General features: G+C 42.3%; 1 protein-coding gene across 5 annotated transcripts in view; it reads left to right on the top strand.

Annotated features, from left to right (window-relative positions):
- LOC105019765 (fibroblast growth factor 14) overlaps positions 1–15,358 on the top strand; it is a 44,213-nt gene that overhangs the window by 20,861 nt on the left and 7,994 nt on the right. For 3 of the 5 annotated variants that reach the window (XM_010886166.4, XM_020042206.3, XM_020042207.3), the window contains exons 2-3: positions 8,005–8,115; positions 10,068–10,171. In XM_010886166.4, coding sequence (XP_010884468.1) covers positions 8,005–8,115; positions 10,068–10,171 — 215 coding nt within the window. Of the gene's footprint in view, positions 1–2,058; positions 3,034–8,004; positions 8,116–10,067; positions 10,172–15,358 lie in introns of those variants that run through there. The other 2 variants (XM_010886167.4, XM_020042208.3) reach the window with 2 other exon arrangements.

The following is a 15,358-nucleotide window of genomic DNA, read 5'->3' as shown; positions in this document are numbered from 1 at the left end:
ACCGGCTTGCACAACGTGACGCATGAAACCCGAAACTATGACAGAGGCAACAACTGTCCAGACCTGAGCTTGGCAAGCCTTTAATTATCTATGAACTTCAGTTCAGAGCATTCTAACCGGCTATAGCTACTGTATAACGTATCTCCGGTGAATCGACTCTCGTTCATGAATATTTTAAACATTAGGCTAATTCGGTCAAAAAAAACGGATACAGATTTAAGATAGCACAGCACTTATCTTAGTTGAAGATAAATCAAACTGCTTATCTGAAATTCATTTTTATAATAACCTTATTTAATTGCACGAAGAGACCAACAGTAGATGGCTCTGTCGAGTTTAAAATCCTTTATGGAAAACGAATAACCTTTGTGTACCTAGCAAAGGCTTCTAAAATAAAGAATACATTGGATTACCGCCAACTTGCACCTTTAGATTTTAAATATGTTCTAGATTCGAAATGTACTCAAACCACTACGAAGCCTCACTGTGATCGTGCTTTTTTTTTTTCAAAGGACAGCATCTAGACAACAGGTGAGAAAGGCCTCGCTTCTACCTCGGATGATGATGACTCATTGTGATCCTGGCCATATACATTCATATTGTTTCAGACGCGGTCAGAAAAAGGCTACAGCTTAGAATCCGGTTAAGGAAAAACATATTTAATCTTAGGATATTCACACCACGAATAATTGATATATCTCCATTCAAGAAAGGTCATGTTTTTTTCACTGCGCAGAGAAACGAGGTGGCGGACGCTGTCCATGGTTCTGTAATAAGACCTGTCTCTACGCGGATGGTGCTGGTTGCGTTTGATAGATCAGTTCTCCCTGGTCAATTAATTTACCTGACCAAAAGTATACTTCCTCTACATTTTTCATTTGAATTTCACAAACAGCCTGACTAGATTGCCATTGTTCATTTAGTATTAACGCCGTCAAACATCAGAAATTGGTGTTTTGATGTTATGGCCTATTCTAAATCCAGATTAAGTGATGTTTTTACACAGTTTGTTATATGTGGAGGCTAATTACAAAGCACATCATATTGCCAGTCGGGTTTTTTCCACTGTGCTTTTCCAATGAGCTTGGTCTCTACCATCGAATTTTGGAAAACACCAGATCAGGTTTAAATGTACATTGTCAACGTTGACTATTTAGTTACACGTCTCCGCGCTCAGAATAGTATCTGCTTCTTTGGCAACACACACCATGATATCACTGTGTGTGTGTCTGTGTGTGTGTGTGTGTGTGTGTGTGTGTGTGTGTGTGTGTGTGTGTGTGTGTGTGTGTGTGTGTGTGATTCAGGTCTACTTGTACATGTGAGGACCGGATGTCCCCAGACATATGTTCTTTATTCCCTAGCACTAAACTTTAACCAATCACCTTAACCTCATTAATCTAGGCTTTATGCCCTTACTCAACCAAGCACTAAAACCTAACCCGAACTGGTATCGCTGCAACCTAGATGTTTTACCATAAACCTAACCTCGTAGCCGGAAAGTGCACGTTTCCAAGTATGGAAATGAGTATGTGCATTGATTTTTTTAGGTTTATTATATTTGTGGGGACATCCGATAGAAAGGCTGACGTGTGTGTATTCCCCACACACAAACACACTGTTAGGCTCAGGTGGCCGAGTGTTTTAGTCGTAATAGTCACTTTTAGGAGGCGCCCGCTCTTTTATAGTCATTTATTTCTAAAGCGATTGTCCAGAGCGAGGGACTGGGATCTGACGCACACACTCTGTTTTTATCTGAAGGGTCTAGCGGTTCTCGTTTCCTTTGATTGATGAGTTAGGCTATAGCCCACCTATATTTGCCGCTTATTATTATTCACATCTCACAGAAAATCGGGAGCCAACCCGAGTCGTGTCCTCTCCTCTTTCTAATCGCCCCCTTCCCTTCTCGCCGAGGAAAAAAGATGAGACGTGGTGGAGGAAGTTTTTGGAGCGTGAAAGAAAATTGCGTCACCATTTTACCTGATGCAGAGAAGTTCCTGCGGGCATTTCTGAGACAATATGTTAATTCGTTACATTGTACTTGAATCATCCGGAGATGGTTACGGTGTGCCCCTCCGTTGTGCCTATTCGTTTATATTTTGTATATTTTTTTGAAGAGGCAGAGACCGGCTGATTGGCGCACTGACTTGGTGGATGTGTGCGCGCAAGGCAAGCATCACACACCTCTCTTCCAAGGAGCGAGCCCCACCCGGGGAGCGTCTGTTGCGTGCGTCCTTCACGATAGATAATTACGTTAAAATCGCTTCGTTTGTTTTTGAGTGACAGACTCCCAGGGCGCGTGGCTTCAACTCACATGTTCACATTTTCGATAAGCTGTATTTTTTGTGATCACCGGGAGAAGACCGGGAGGTACTCTAAACATATATGGGCGGACAGAAGAACGAAACCTTTCGACAATTATTTTCGTGTTTTGGACAATGTGACATCAAACGTCACTGACATTTAATACAAAAAGATGACCAGGTACGGATATTGGAAATGTCAGTTTGCAGAACGTTTGTCTTTCCGAGGATTCGTACGCTTTATTTCGAAATCATTTGACAGCAACGGGGACAGGCTGCTAGTTGTTGAATTGCCGTTATAAAATGACAACGCAATGTTCTTTATCTTCACCGAAATGTGGTATTTGGACTTGATTGCGTAGTATCGAAATGTTTTTCTGACGGGTAGCCTAAAGAAGAGACATTGACACAGCTATGGGGCTGTAGCCGCAGACCGAACAGAAACGATTGTTTTGTGTCGTCTGCGCTCTGTGCCCAAAGGGAAAAATTGGGAACGGGCTCTGTGTGTAGTTTACCTTTGCCCACCGGTTGTTCGGCTGAGACATGGCAGCTATTGCCGGCGGTTTGATCAGACAGAAGAGACAGGTACGGGAACAACAAGTCCACCGTCCGACGCCACACCGACGGAGACGAAGCCCCAACAAGAATAAAGGACTTTGTAACGGGAATTTGGTCGATATCTTCTCTAAAGTGAGAATCTTCGGCTTGAAGAAGAGAAGGCTACGGAGACAAGGTGTGGGCAGAGCGAAAAGCGCGGGAGGCGCACATACGTTACTGTTGTCATTACGCGCGACGGAGAGTAGGCATTCGTTAGTTCCAATGGTTCAATACTTTACCCTTAAATACATTATTAACTGTAGGAAGGTAACGAAAGTAGACTGAGCAGAGTGGCGGGTAAGTTAAACTGAATTGCAGTTTCGTTCTTTACAACGATAGTTCTCATTAACGCTCATGCCAGTTGAAAAGGCTTAGAATTACACAAGTCCCAAAGTCAGACTTCAATTTGTACGTATATTTTTTCGTATTATTACAGCCTACCACTGATGGATTATTTTTCCATTGACTGTGAGTTTCAAATAAATTGGAACCAGACAAAATCCATATGAAATTTAAACGCAGGAATTAAACAAAATATTAAAACATATTTAAAGGGTGAATGTGTGAACCTGGTTGGCATATTCAATATTCCACTAAACAAGGACATATTGTAGTTGTCCATAATGTAGGTCTTTATTACAAAACGTCAATAAGATTGAGTCAAAAAACTGAAACAAATTAGGACATGTGGCCTATTCGGTTTGACATAGCTTGGATAACATATAGGCTTCTCTATAGTATATCATTCATAGGATGTCTAACACCAAAAATATATAAGAATGAAATGTATGTCATGGAAAAACAAATGGTTTGACAGTCTGACTGGTGTCAGGAGACATAGGGAAGCCTGAGTGATGGTGGTATGGCAACCTCAGTCAAGTGACAGCCATTTTGTCAACGCCTGTGACACTCAGTGCAACCTGTGGCCTGCTAGATGGGATGCAAACGCACAGACACACACACACAAAGACATTTACATGCACATGCATGTTCAGGCATGCAGAACACATTATAGAGGCAGACAGACGGGCAGACAGACGGATAGACAGGCAGACAGACAGACAGGCAGAAGGACAGACAGGCAGATGGACAGACAGGCAGACGGACAGACAGGCAGACCGTGAAGCAGAGTAGTTCAGAGGAGCTGCCTCAAGCATTCTGTCAAAAATGATATATGCAATCAGGGTTGCCCATCTTTCCCCCCCCCCCAGGGAGAGCAATGGATGAGGAAAGGAGGAGTAGGAGAGGAGTAGAATAGGGAAAGGGAGTGAGGGGTGAAGGGAGCAGCAGAAGAGGGAAATAGAAGGGATGTGAGAAACAGCGGAGGAAGGAGCGAGGATCAAAAGGAAAGAAAGGACAGAAAAGGAAGGGGAGGTCGAGAGGGACCTGTGAGGGAAAGAAGGAGAACGGGAAAAGACGAAGAGAGAAGGAATGAAAGAGTAGATGGAATAAGGTAGGGAAGATGTATTTGAAGGGGTGGAGAGTAAAAAGGACGAGGAATAGGATGAGAAGGTGGGAAAGAGGAGATGGGAAGGAAAGCTGCTTTGATCTGTCAAACCTCTCTTTTGTTCACCGATTCATTTTTCTGTGACATGGAGAATTGGTAATGTCTCCTTTGATTCCAGAAGGAACTACTGCCCCCCCTCCCTCTCTTGCCTCCCTCTCTGTCCTTCATTTACCCTTTTCTATCTGTGGTCGCCTCTGTTAATGATATCCCTATCGCGATTTTATTGTCTTTTCCAAATCTCTAGTCTTCACCCATCCACAGACAGCAGTCTTAACCATCAAAAGCAACAGGAGATCAAGCCAGCTGTTAGCTAGAAGAACGGAGTCATTCACTTACACCCTGAGATGTTATTTAGGGATGACGCAATAATAAGATTTTTCAGAATATACAGATGGAAACTTTTGCCTGTGGATAAAAACACACACACACACACATATATATATATATATATATATATATATATATATATATATATATATATATATCGGATCCCCATGTGAGGGACGTTTACATAGCTGTGTGTGTTCTGCCAGGGAGTTACTGTAGAATACTTTCATTTTATTGCTCAGATTGATGGTAACTTCTACACTGTCCCCTCCTCCCCATCCTCAAAGGTAATGATCCAGTGCGGTCAATAGCCAGTCTCCTTCCATACCTTTACGCCTTCCATGATATCGTCACAAATAGTGCAAATAGTTCATAGAATTCCTAGTGCATGTGTACAGGAAGTGCCTATATTTGGGCTCAGAACACAACATGTTAATGATTTACCACTGAGGACAAGTTTCATTTGCTTTTGTGCAGAACAGCATTTCAGGATACTTGACCGTTGAAATACACATGGTTCAATCCATGTTCTATATATCAGTGTTGCTTTCGTTAAAATTATATTGATCATCATGGACAGTAACCGCAGACAAACACTGTTGGAACTCAATAGACAAAGACGGGGGAATACCTTTCTCTGGAAAAGCAAATAGGGACATTGGAATCACACGGCTGTCTCCATGGCAACCCACAGAAAGAGGGAATCCTGGAACAGTCTCCCTAGTAACAGACAGGATGTGGGAATTTGAGAAGACGGGAATTTCTCCCTAGTAACATGCAGGAAGTGGCAAATGAAAGAAATAGACATTCCCTGTGAAATAAGAATCTGATTTATGGATGTTGAATTTTGTATCTGTCTCACTTTAGGATTAGGACTTTTCCTTAATGCCATCGATGCTCACTGAAACAAGAGCATCCATAAAAGACATTCTTAAGGAGGGTCTAGTTAAGGCACAGATGTGGCTTCCTGTTACCCTCATTGTCTCTAAGTGGAAGTCAATGGTCTAAACACTCTTTCACTTAACGCCAATATGGAACAGAAGGATTCCCTGCTGAGATAAACACACACACACACACACATACACGCACACACACTAACACACAGACTCAAAAGGATATTGGAGGAAGCCCTGACACACTTGATTAAACAGTGTTATAATGGCTCCCTCTAAGTGAATCTGTAGCACTGAAATACGTCTGGAGATCAGAGCCATCCCCTGTTCTCATTTAAGTAACTCGTTCTCTTCTCATTTTCACTCTGTTTTTGTCATTAGTAGCAACTGAACAGTGTTACATGATTAAAGGGAATTTTCCTCCCCCAAATTAAAATGTTCAGCGCCTTTCTTACAGGTCTAAAATGGAAACAGGTCGTGAGTTGCGCTGAACAGCAGACCACCAGTATATGGTTGTTAGGAACCAGTTCCTCTTATTGCTCTTGGATCCCAGTGGGAAAAATGGGAGCCCCAAGAAATTCTGCTTCTCTCCCTTTCTCTCTCCCTTCCTCTTTCTGAACTGGGTCAGTCTCGTCTGCAGTCACATTCTGTCATGTTCGTTGGAGCACACCTTCATCATCTGATACTCACACACCCACAACATGAGGGGATTCCCGCATTGCCGTAGAAAATCAGAGGGTGCGGCCTGAGTGAATAAGTGGAGAGGGAGGGCGTGTGTGAGAGAGATGTGTGTATTGGGTGTGGTCTACCTCAGTGCAGGGCGTCAGATTAATAGTCGTCTCCCACGGTTGGGGAACCCTTGGTTGAAGTACTGTAGTCATTACTGCTGTTATAGGAGTTGAGTGGACTTCAAAAGGACAATCAGTTCAGCTAACGTGTTAAAGTGTTTTTACTCAACAATCACTTCTTGAAGTCAGCTGAATTTGAACAGGCTTGCTTAGTACACAAAAAAATGCATTTGTTTTCAGAGCAACTCACAAACAAGCCTACTGTCATTGTATTTCCCAGCATGCTCTCTTGCAGGGTACTTTTAAAAATAGATTTTTGCATGTACTTTAATAGCCTGGTTAATGTTATTGTACACAATGGCATACATTTTTATAAATGAATGCAGTATTTTAGTTGGTCTTATTCTCCCTGCTCTATTCAAAATTGAATAGTCTTAATAAAAAATCTAACCCAGTAATACCTACCCCATTATTCAAATGGAATGCCAGAGACAAAAGTGAGACATTTCTGGATACCCTACATTTGGAGTATTTGCAAGCCAGCATACTGTAACTTGTTTCAAACCAAAGAGGTGTAAGTTTGCCATCAAAGAAACCTCTTTTCACATACTGAATAGCATGTATTGTCACTAAGAGTAACATCCCAAAGATAACGCATGTCCTTGTTAGTCATCTGATGAAGGCCACGGTAGTGCCACCTAATCAAACACACCAAACATGTCTCTGTCTCTATCAAATAGAGCCATGGACGGAAAATACAATTCATTTGATTATCCAGGCAGTGGGAAATATGCAGATAAGCTACGAACACCTTCTCAAATCGATTTGTATATTCACTCAACCAGAAATGAAAGTCAAATTCAATGTGAATGTACAGCTCACCTTGATGTCTTTACTGGTTTTTTGCTCTAACTCGCAATTCTAGTGCTGATGGTTACCTTACAAACTGTGTGGTTAATGAACATATACATATGTTGTACAGTGTGCAGTTACACAGGAGGGCGCGGTCCCTGTGTGATGGTTTTTCACTATGTGGAGCGGAGGAGTGTACGTGTGTGCTTGGTCAATAGAATTAGGAATTACAATAATTTAACAGGCTCTCTCTGGTTGGATGAAATTATTCCAATGCTGGTCAACCCTGTTCTCCTCCTCTGTCAGTTGGTTCTCCTCTTTCCCCTCAGCACTCCTAGAGATCCCTCCTGTTCACCGCGTTGACTACTTCCCACGCTCTCTCTGTACCTCCATAAAAAGAAAGAAAATCGCCCCCTCTCTGGGTCTTGGGGGAGAAAATAATTTAGTCTCAGGACTGTGTATGTGTGTTGCACAGCAATGCCGGTCATTCTTGGATTTGTCTGAGATGTAGAGTGTTTTCTCCTGAGCTTCGGTCTGTCTCCTTGCTCTTTTGTGTAACAACCTGGCTGACATTATCGTTGAGATGAAAGAATCCTCCTGTTCCTCTGGTCTAGAACTTTCCCATTGGAGTCAGTCCACATTTTAATGACAATCACACTAATCCCCCACTCTCTCTCTTCCTCTCTGCCTGTCTCTCTTTCTCCCTTGCTGTCTCTCCCTTGCTGTCTCTCTCTCTGTAGATCCACAGCTCAAGGGCATTGTGACCAGGCTGTATTGCAGGCAGGGATACTACTTGCAGATGAACCCAGATGGATGTCTGGATGGGACCAAAGATGATGGCACTAACTCCTGTGAGTCTGCACATACACACCCTCACTAACTCATACACACAGCCCCTGGCACACACACACACACACACACACACACACACACAGGAAAGTGGATTGAGTGACTGAGTGACGACCTCCGTATATCCATGGACAGACGTTTTATCAGAAGTCTTCCAAAAACAGCTTTCAAAGAGTCAAATGTGCACAGATGACAGCTGACACGTGGCAACGCGAATGACGAAGGCTCTGTGTCAAGTGTGATGTCTCCCATGCGGACCCACGCGACTATTACATGCTTGTGAATAAGAAATGCCACATCCTCATACGTGTCTTCACATTCATTCATGTGTTTAGTGTTGTGTGGCCATAGGATGTCTTACGATGAATGGGCTGACTGGAAATGTCTCAAGATAAGAGGTTCTCCGAAATGACTAAAACCTGATGAGTAGCTTATGTGTACAGTACCTTCGGAAAGTATTTGGACCCATTTGCATTCTACACATTTTTCTGCCATCAATCTACACACAATATCTCATAATATAGAAGCTTTAGAAATTTGTGCCAATTCAGTATTCAGACCCTTTATTCAGTAGAAGTGCCTTTGGCAGCAATCACAGCTTTAGGTCTTCTTGAGTATGCTTCTACCTACTTTGCACATCTGGATTTGGGCAATGTCTCCCACTCTTCCTTGTAGATTAGTGTGACCAGACGTCTTGGTTTGCCCGGGCTTGTCTCGGTTTCAAGCTGGGTGTCCCGGGTCCCAACAAATATCTGTAAAACACTAAAATGTCCCGGTTTCCGACATTCACTGCAAAATTGTCCCGGGTTTCACCACAATTAAAATAATAATAATAATACTGTAATGTTTTCACACACGAGTCAGAGCCAAACTAACCACTGCGTATAACTGTGAGGCAAAGCAACAATCTCATCAAAGATAGTAGATCCTCACAAGCTCTGTCAGATTGGATGAGGAGCATTGGTGAACTGTGATATTTAGGTCTCCCCGTAGAGGTTCAGTCGGTTCTATGAGCAGTACCTTCTTTTTGACAGACGTAGCATTTGCCTGGTTACTTATTTTGGCTGGGCAGACCGCCGTAGGAAGAGTCTTGGTGGTTCCAAATGTCTTCCGTTTTACTCCTGGGAACTATTAATACTTTAACAATTTTTTTTTTTATAACCTTCACCCAAACATTGCCTGAGCACAAACCTCTGAGGTTTACAAGGAGTTTCTTGGACTTTGTGTCTTGGTGTTTGCTATGTCACTGTAAAACTTGGAACCTTATAAAGACAGATTTGAGCCTTTCAAAATCACTTGCAGTGAATACATTTTGGCACAGATGAACTCTAGTCAGGTCCTAGAGACACCTCAGGGATGGCCAAAGGACACAGCATGCATTTGAGCTCAATTTGTGTAATGCCAAAGTGTCTGAATTCTTACAGAAGGTACATTAGATACTTCAGTTTTTATTTGTAATAAATTAAGTTACATTTCTAAAAACATGTTTTCACCTTCTCATTATGGGCTATTGTGTGTAGATTGATGGCAAAATAAAGTCACAACAAAATGTGGAGAAAGTGAAGAGGTCGTAATACTTTCCAAAGGCCCTGTATGTATCCATCTTTTCCAGTGACATAGAGTTGATTGAGTAGCTATATCTAATAGGCGCATAAATAATAGGTACACCAATACAGACAGGCTTAGTGGTGGACATTAGTGGACTGCTACCGTCAGAGTTGCCTGAGACATTTCCTTGGATACCACTGCTAGTCACTGATATCTCGTAGGGGAGCACACACGACGGATACACTCAACATACAGTGTCAGGAATTCTGCATTATTCAGAGAGGCAGTGAAGTAGAAGGGGCGCATAGGGGCCCAGCTTAAAGGGAGCCGGGAATTCTACCCTGCTCCACGACCAGGAACAGTGCAAGTTCATTATCAATTCGGTTTAATGTGATTTTTCCCTCAGCTCTGTTTAACCTCATCCCAGTGGGCCTTCGAGTGGTGGCCATCCAGTCCGTCAAGACTGGCCTGTACATCGCCATGAATGGGGAAGGACACCTCTACTCATCAGTGAGTACACCCCTAATCTGAGCACAACGTGGGTCAACCTGTAAGCCATGTTGGTTCAGTTGATTTTTAAAAGGTTTAGTCAACTGGTCTCTTCTATATGCTGAAACAGATTGGATTGCAGTATTTAACCTGTCATCTCTAGTGTACCATAGATCAGTGAATGCTTTGTCCTTAGGACCCACACTGAACCAGGTTGTCTAAGTCTTGACCCAAAATTCACATAGCAATTATTAAAACATTTTCACAAGATACCACCTGGGAAATGAAACGGAATTTACAGTAAATGGAGCAAATAAATATATAAGGGAACAGACAATCCCACATTTTTAATATTTTTTGTCGGCAAGTTAATTGTTTTAAGACCACAAAATCAGATAAATAGCAATACTGTTTAATTAACATTTAGGTAATTTAGCAAATGCTTCTATCCAGACTGACTTACAGTCGTGAGTGGATGCATTTTCATATTTTCACACACACTGCTTTTCTTCTCCAGACTATAAATGATCCACATAAATTATAATTTAAGCACATTGTCCACCACTTCCTATGCATTCTCATCTCAATCTAGCTAATTGTTTCATTAAGAAAATTATAAAAAGAACACATGACATGAAATAAATGAATATTATCCTAACTAACTAAATAAATATAAATAAACCTTTTTATTACTCCATTGAAAGTATGCCTCCAGTTGAGAGCCACTGCTGTAGTTGACCTGTATGCACGGGGCTCAACAAGATCTTTGAGTCCTTAAGGAAGAATACAGCATTTTCCCAGAATCCGTAACATTTAGTGAGGTGTTATCTAATATATTGTTATACAGTGTTGGTCTACAGTCCTGTATGTTTAACAGCGTGGTATACAGCGTTTGTGTGCAGTGCTATATATCTAATGTAGTGGTAAACAGTGTTTGTGTGCAATGCTGTGTTTAACAACATGGTATAAAGCGTTTGTGTGCAGTTAAAAAAAAAAAAAACTCAATAACCAATAACAATAACCTGGTTGCATAAGTGTGCACACCCTTAAACTAATACTTTGTTGAAGCAGCTTTAGATTTTTTACAGCACTCAGTATTTTTGGGTAGGAGTCTATTAGCTTGGCACAATATTTACCCACTCTTCTTTGCAAAAGCGCTCCAAATCTGTCGGATTGCGAGGACATCGGATTGTGCACAGCCCTCTTCAGATCACCCCACAGATGTTCAATTGGATTCAGGTCTGGGCTGTGGCTGGGCCATTCCAAAACTGTTATCTTCTTCTGGTGAAGCCATGCTTGTGGATTTGGGTGTGTGCTTTGAATCAATGTTGTAATTAAAGGTGAACTTCATCTTTATAACGGACACCTGAAGGTTTTGTGCCAAAATTGCCTGGTATTTGAAACTGTTCATAATTCCCTCCACCCTGACTTCGGCCCCGGTTCCAGCTGAAGAAAAACAGCCCCAAAGCATGATGCTGCCACCACCATGCTTCACTGTGGGTATGGTGTTCTTTGGGTGACATTTCACATTTCACATGTAGCACACAGCCAGTACTTGCCAGAAATTCCTGCAGTTCCTTTAATGTTGCTGTAGGCCTCTTGAAAGCCTCCTTGACCAGTTTTCGTCTAGTTTTTTCATCAATTTTGGAGGGACGTCCAGTTCTTGGTAATGTCTCTGTTGTGCCATATTTTCTCCACTTGATGATGACTGTCTTCACTGTGTTCCATGGTATATCTAATGCTTTGGAAATTATTTTGTACCCTTCTCCTGACTGATATCTTTCAACAATGAGATCCCTCTGATGCTTTGGAAGCTCTCTGCAGACCATGGCTTTTGCTCTGAGATGCAACTAAGAAAATGTCAGGATAATCCCACTAGAACAGCTAGATTTTATTTGAGAGTCACTTTAAATGCTGGCAGGTGTGTAATGACTTCTATTTAACATGAGTTTTAATGTGATTGGTTAATTTCTGAACACAGCCACATCCCCAGTTATAAGTGTGCACAATTATGCAACCAGGTTATTTTTCCCCCTCAAAGATTTCAGTTTGTTTTTCAATTGAATTGTTCACATTATAGGTCACATTCTGACATTGTTTATCTTTATCTCATTCTTTTACATCACAAGATCCTGGCATTTTAACAGGGGTGTGTAGACTTTTTATATCCACAGTATATGTTTGAACATTGGTTCACCCGGAGTTTACATAAAGGGAAACATGCTTTATGAATATATGTCATTTACATATCAAATGCTGTCATTAACTCAGGTCAAATGTTTAACCAACGATGTACAGCTGTATGCCACACCAGAGAGACCGAAGCTCCTGTGTTACACTGCCAAAGGATCCTAAAAGGGTTCTTCAGCTGTCCCCGTAGGAGAACCCTTTTAATAAGCCTTCTTGCTTCCAAGTATAACCCTTTCAACAGAGGGTTCTACATGAAACCTCTACATGTGTCTACATGTGTTGTATGTGGAATTAAAAAAATACATATTGGGACAACCGAAGAACCCTTTTGAAATCCACTGGCTCCATTGAACTAGAAAGGTTAACACGATTTAGGAAGCCATTCCGTGCAGAAGACATCACGTTTCCCTTCTTTATAAGATTTCCATCTTGAATATTGAAATGAAATTGATAGGTGTGTACCTACAGTGGGGAGAACAAGTATTTGATACACTGCCGTTTTTGCAGGTTTTCCTACTTACAAAGCATGTAGAGGTCTGTCATTTTTATCATAGGTACAATTCAACTGTGAGAGACAGAATCTAAAACAAAAACCCAGAAAATCACATTGTATGATTTTTAAATAATTAATTAGCATTTTATTGCATGACATAAGTATTCGATCACCTACCAACCAGTAAGAATTCTGGCTCTCACAGACCTGTTAGGTTTTCTTTAAGAAGCCCTCCTGTTTTCCACTCATTACCTGTATTAACTGCACCTGTTTGAACTTGTTACCTGTATAAAAGACACCTGTCCACACACTCAATCAAACAGACTCCAACCTCTCCACAATGGCCAAGACCAGAGAGCTGTGTAAGGACATCAGGGATACAATTGTAGACCTGCACAAGGCTGGGATGGGCTACAGGACAATAGGCAAGCAGCTTGGTGAGAAGGCAACAACTGTTGGTGCAATTATTAGAAAATGGAAGAAGTTCAAAATGACGGTCAATCTCCCTCTGCCTCGGGCTCCATGCAAGATCTCACCTCGTGGGGCATCAATGATCATGAGGAAGGTGAGGGATCATCCCAGAACTACACAGCAGGACCTGGTCAATGACCTGAAGAGAGCTGGGACCACAGTCTCAAAGAAAACCATTAGTAACACACTACGCCGTCATGGATTAAAATCCTGCAGCGCACGCAAGGTCCCCCTGCTCAAGCCAGCGAATGTCCAGGCCCGTCTGAAGTTTGCCAATGACCATCTGGATGATCCAGAGGAGGAATGGGAGAAGGTCATGTGGTCTGATGAGACAAAAATAGAGCTTTTTGGTCTAAACTCCACTCGCCGTGTGTTGGAGGAAGAAGAAGGATGAGAACAACGCCATCCCAACCGTGAAGCATGGAGGTGGAAACATCATTCTTTGGGGATGCTTTTCTGCACAGGGTACAGGACGTCTTGAGGGGAGGATGGATGGGCCATGTATCGCGAGATCTTGGCCAACAACCTCCTTCCCTCAGTAAGAGCATTGAAAATGGGTCGTGGCTGGGTCTTCCAGCATGACAACGACCAGAAACACACAGCCAGGGCAACTAAGGAGTTGCTCAGTAAGAAGCATCTCAAGGTCCTGGAGTGGCCTAGCCAGTCTCCAGACCTGAACCCAATAGAAAATCTTTGGAGGGAGCTGAAAGTCTGTATTGCCCAGTGACAGCCCTGTAACCTGAAGGATCTGGAGAAGGTCTGCATGGAGGAGTGGGCCAAAATCCCTGCTGCAGTGTGTGCAAACCTGGTCAAGAACTACAGGAAACGTATGATCTCTGTAATTGCAAACAAAGGTTTTCTGATGTATCAAATACTTATGTCATGCAATAAAATGCAAATTAATTATTTAAAAATCATACAAGGTGATTTTCTGGATTTTTGTTTTAGATTCCGTCTCTCACAGTTGAAGTGTACCTATGATAAAAACTACAGACTTCTACATGCTTTGTAAGTGGGAAACCTGCAAAATCGGCAGTGTATCAAATACTTGTTCTCCCCACTGTATAAGACACAGATATGTCAAAGAACAGTTCTCAGACGAACAACGTTTCTCATTATGGGTTCACCATCACATCTTCATTCTTCACATACCAATGGAATAACAACAGCTGCTGCTTATGATTTGACATGTAATGTTCTAATAAGGAGCTGTAGAGTAAAAAGACTAGCAGAGAGAAAGAGAAAGCTTCCCATTAAATGCCCCCCTCCGTTTGTGCCCAAACCCTCTTCCTCGCTCTTTCTGCCTCTCTCCTCTTGTCTCCAAGGAAACTTCAGGGGCTCCTTAAGTGTGTGTGTGTTTGTTGGGGGGGGGGGGGTTGGGGGGGTGGGGTGGCCTTGAGAGAGAGGGGTGTGAGAGAGGGGGTGTGAGAGAGAGATAGCGAGAAAGAGAGTGGGTGAGATGAGTGTGACATGAAGAGAAGGAGAGAGAGAGCTGGAGATGATGAAGAGAGAGAGAAAGCTGGAGATGAGAGCGAGAGAAAGAGGGCAAGAGTTGGAAAGGAGCGAGAGAGAGGAGAGAGATAGGAAGAAGCTGACAGGAATATGAATTATTCCCAGCCCTGACACACAAGAACAGTCTGAGAGACAGAAGGTTGAAACGGTTGAACTGGCCCTTTCTTTTCTCCAAATATCCCCCTTTCCTCGCCTTTCTTCTCACCGTGTCAGAGCGAAGGAGAGTGACAGGCAGAGAATAGCTTGTTATGCTGCAGAGAGGAAAGCCGGCAGGCACTTGTTTAGTTGTTTATTCTTTTTGGTTTTTTAGAAGAGATGTGATGTTATGTTTCTCTCTCTGTTCGGATGGAGACAGAGGATGAGGGCTGCTTTTGAATTATTGATGGGGGACATCCCAGACACACGCATGACCAGAAAGACGCATGCGCATGCAAACGCAAACACACACACACACACAAAATCACTGCAGAGTAGAAAAAACAAACCATCAGTTCAATGCCTAAAAATTCAGAATACTGTGAATAATCTGATATGTCATCTGT

Source organism: Esox lucius, chromosome 22 (assembly GCF_011004845.1).
Source record: "Esox lucius isolate fEsoLuc1 chromosome 22, fEsoLuc1.pri, whole genome shotgun sequence".
NCBI classification, from domain to species: Eukaryota; Metazoa; Chordata; class Actinopteri; order Esociformes; family Esocidae; genus Esox; species Esox lucius.
Note: the sequence above shows the minus strand (reverse complement) of the source record. Positions and strands in the feature narration are given on the sequence as shown.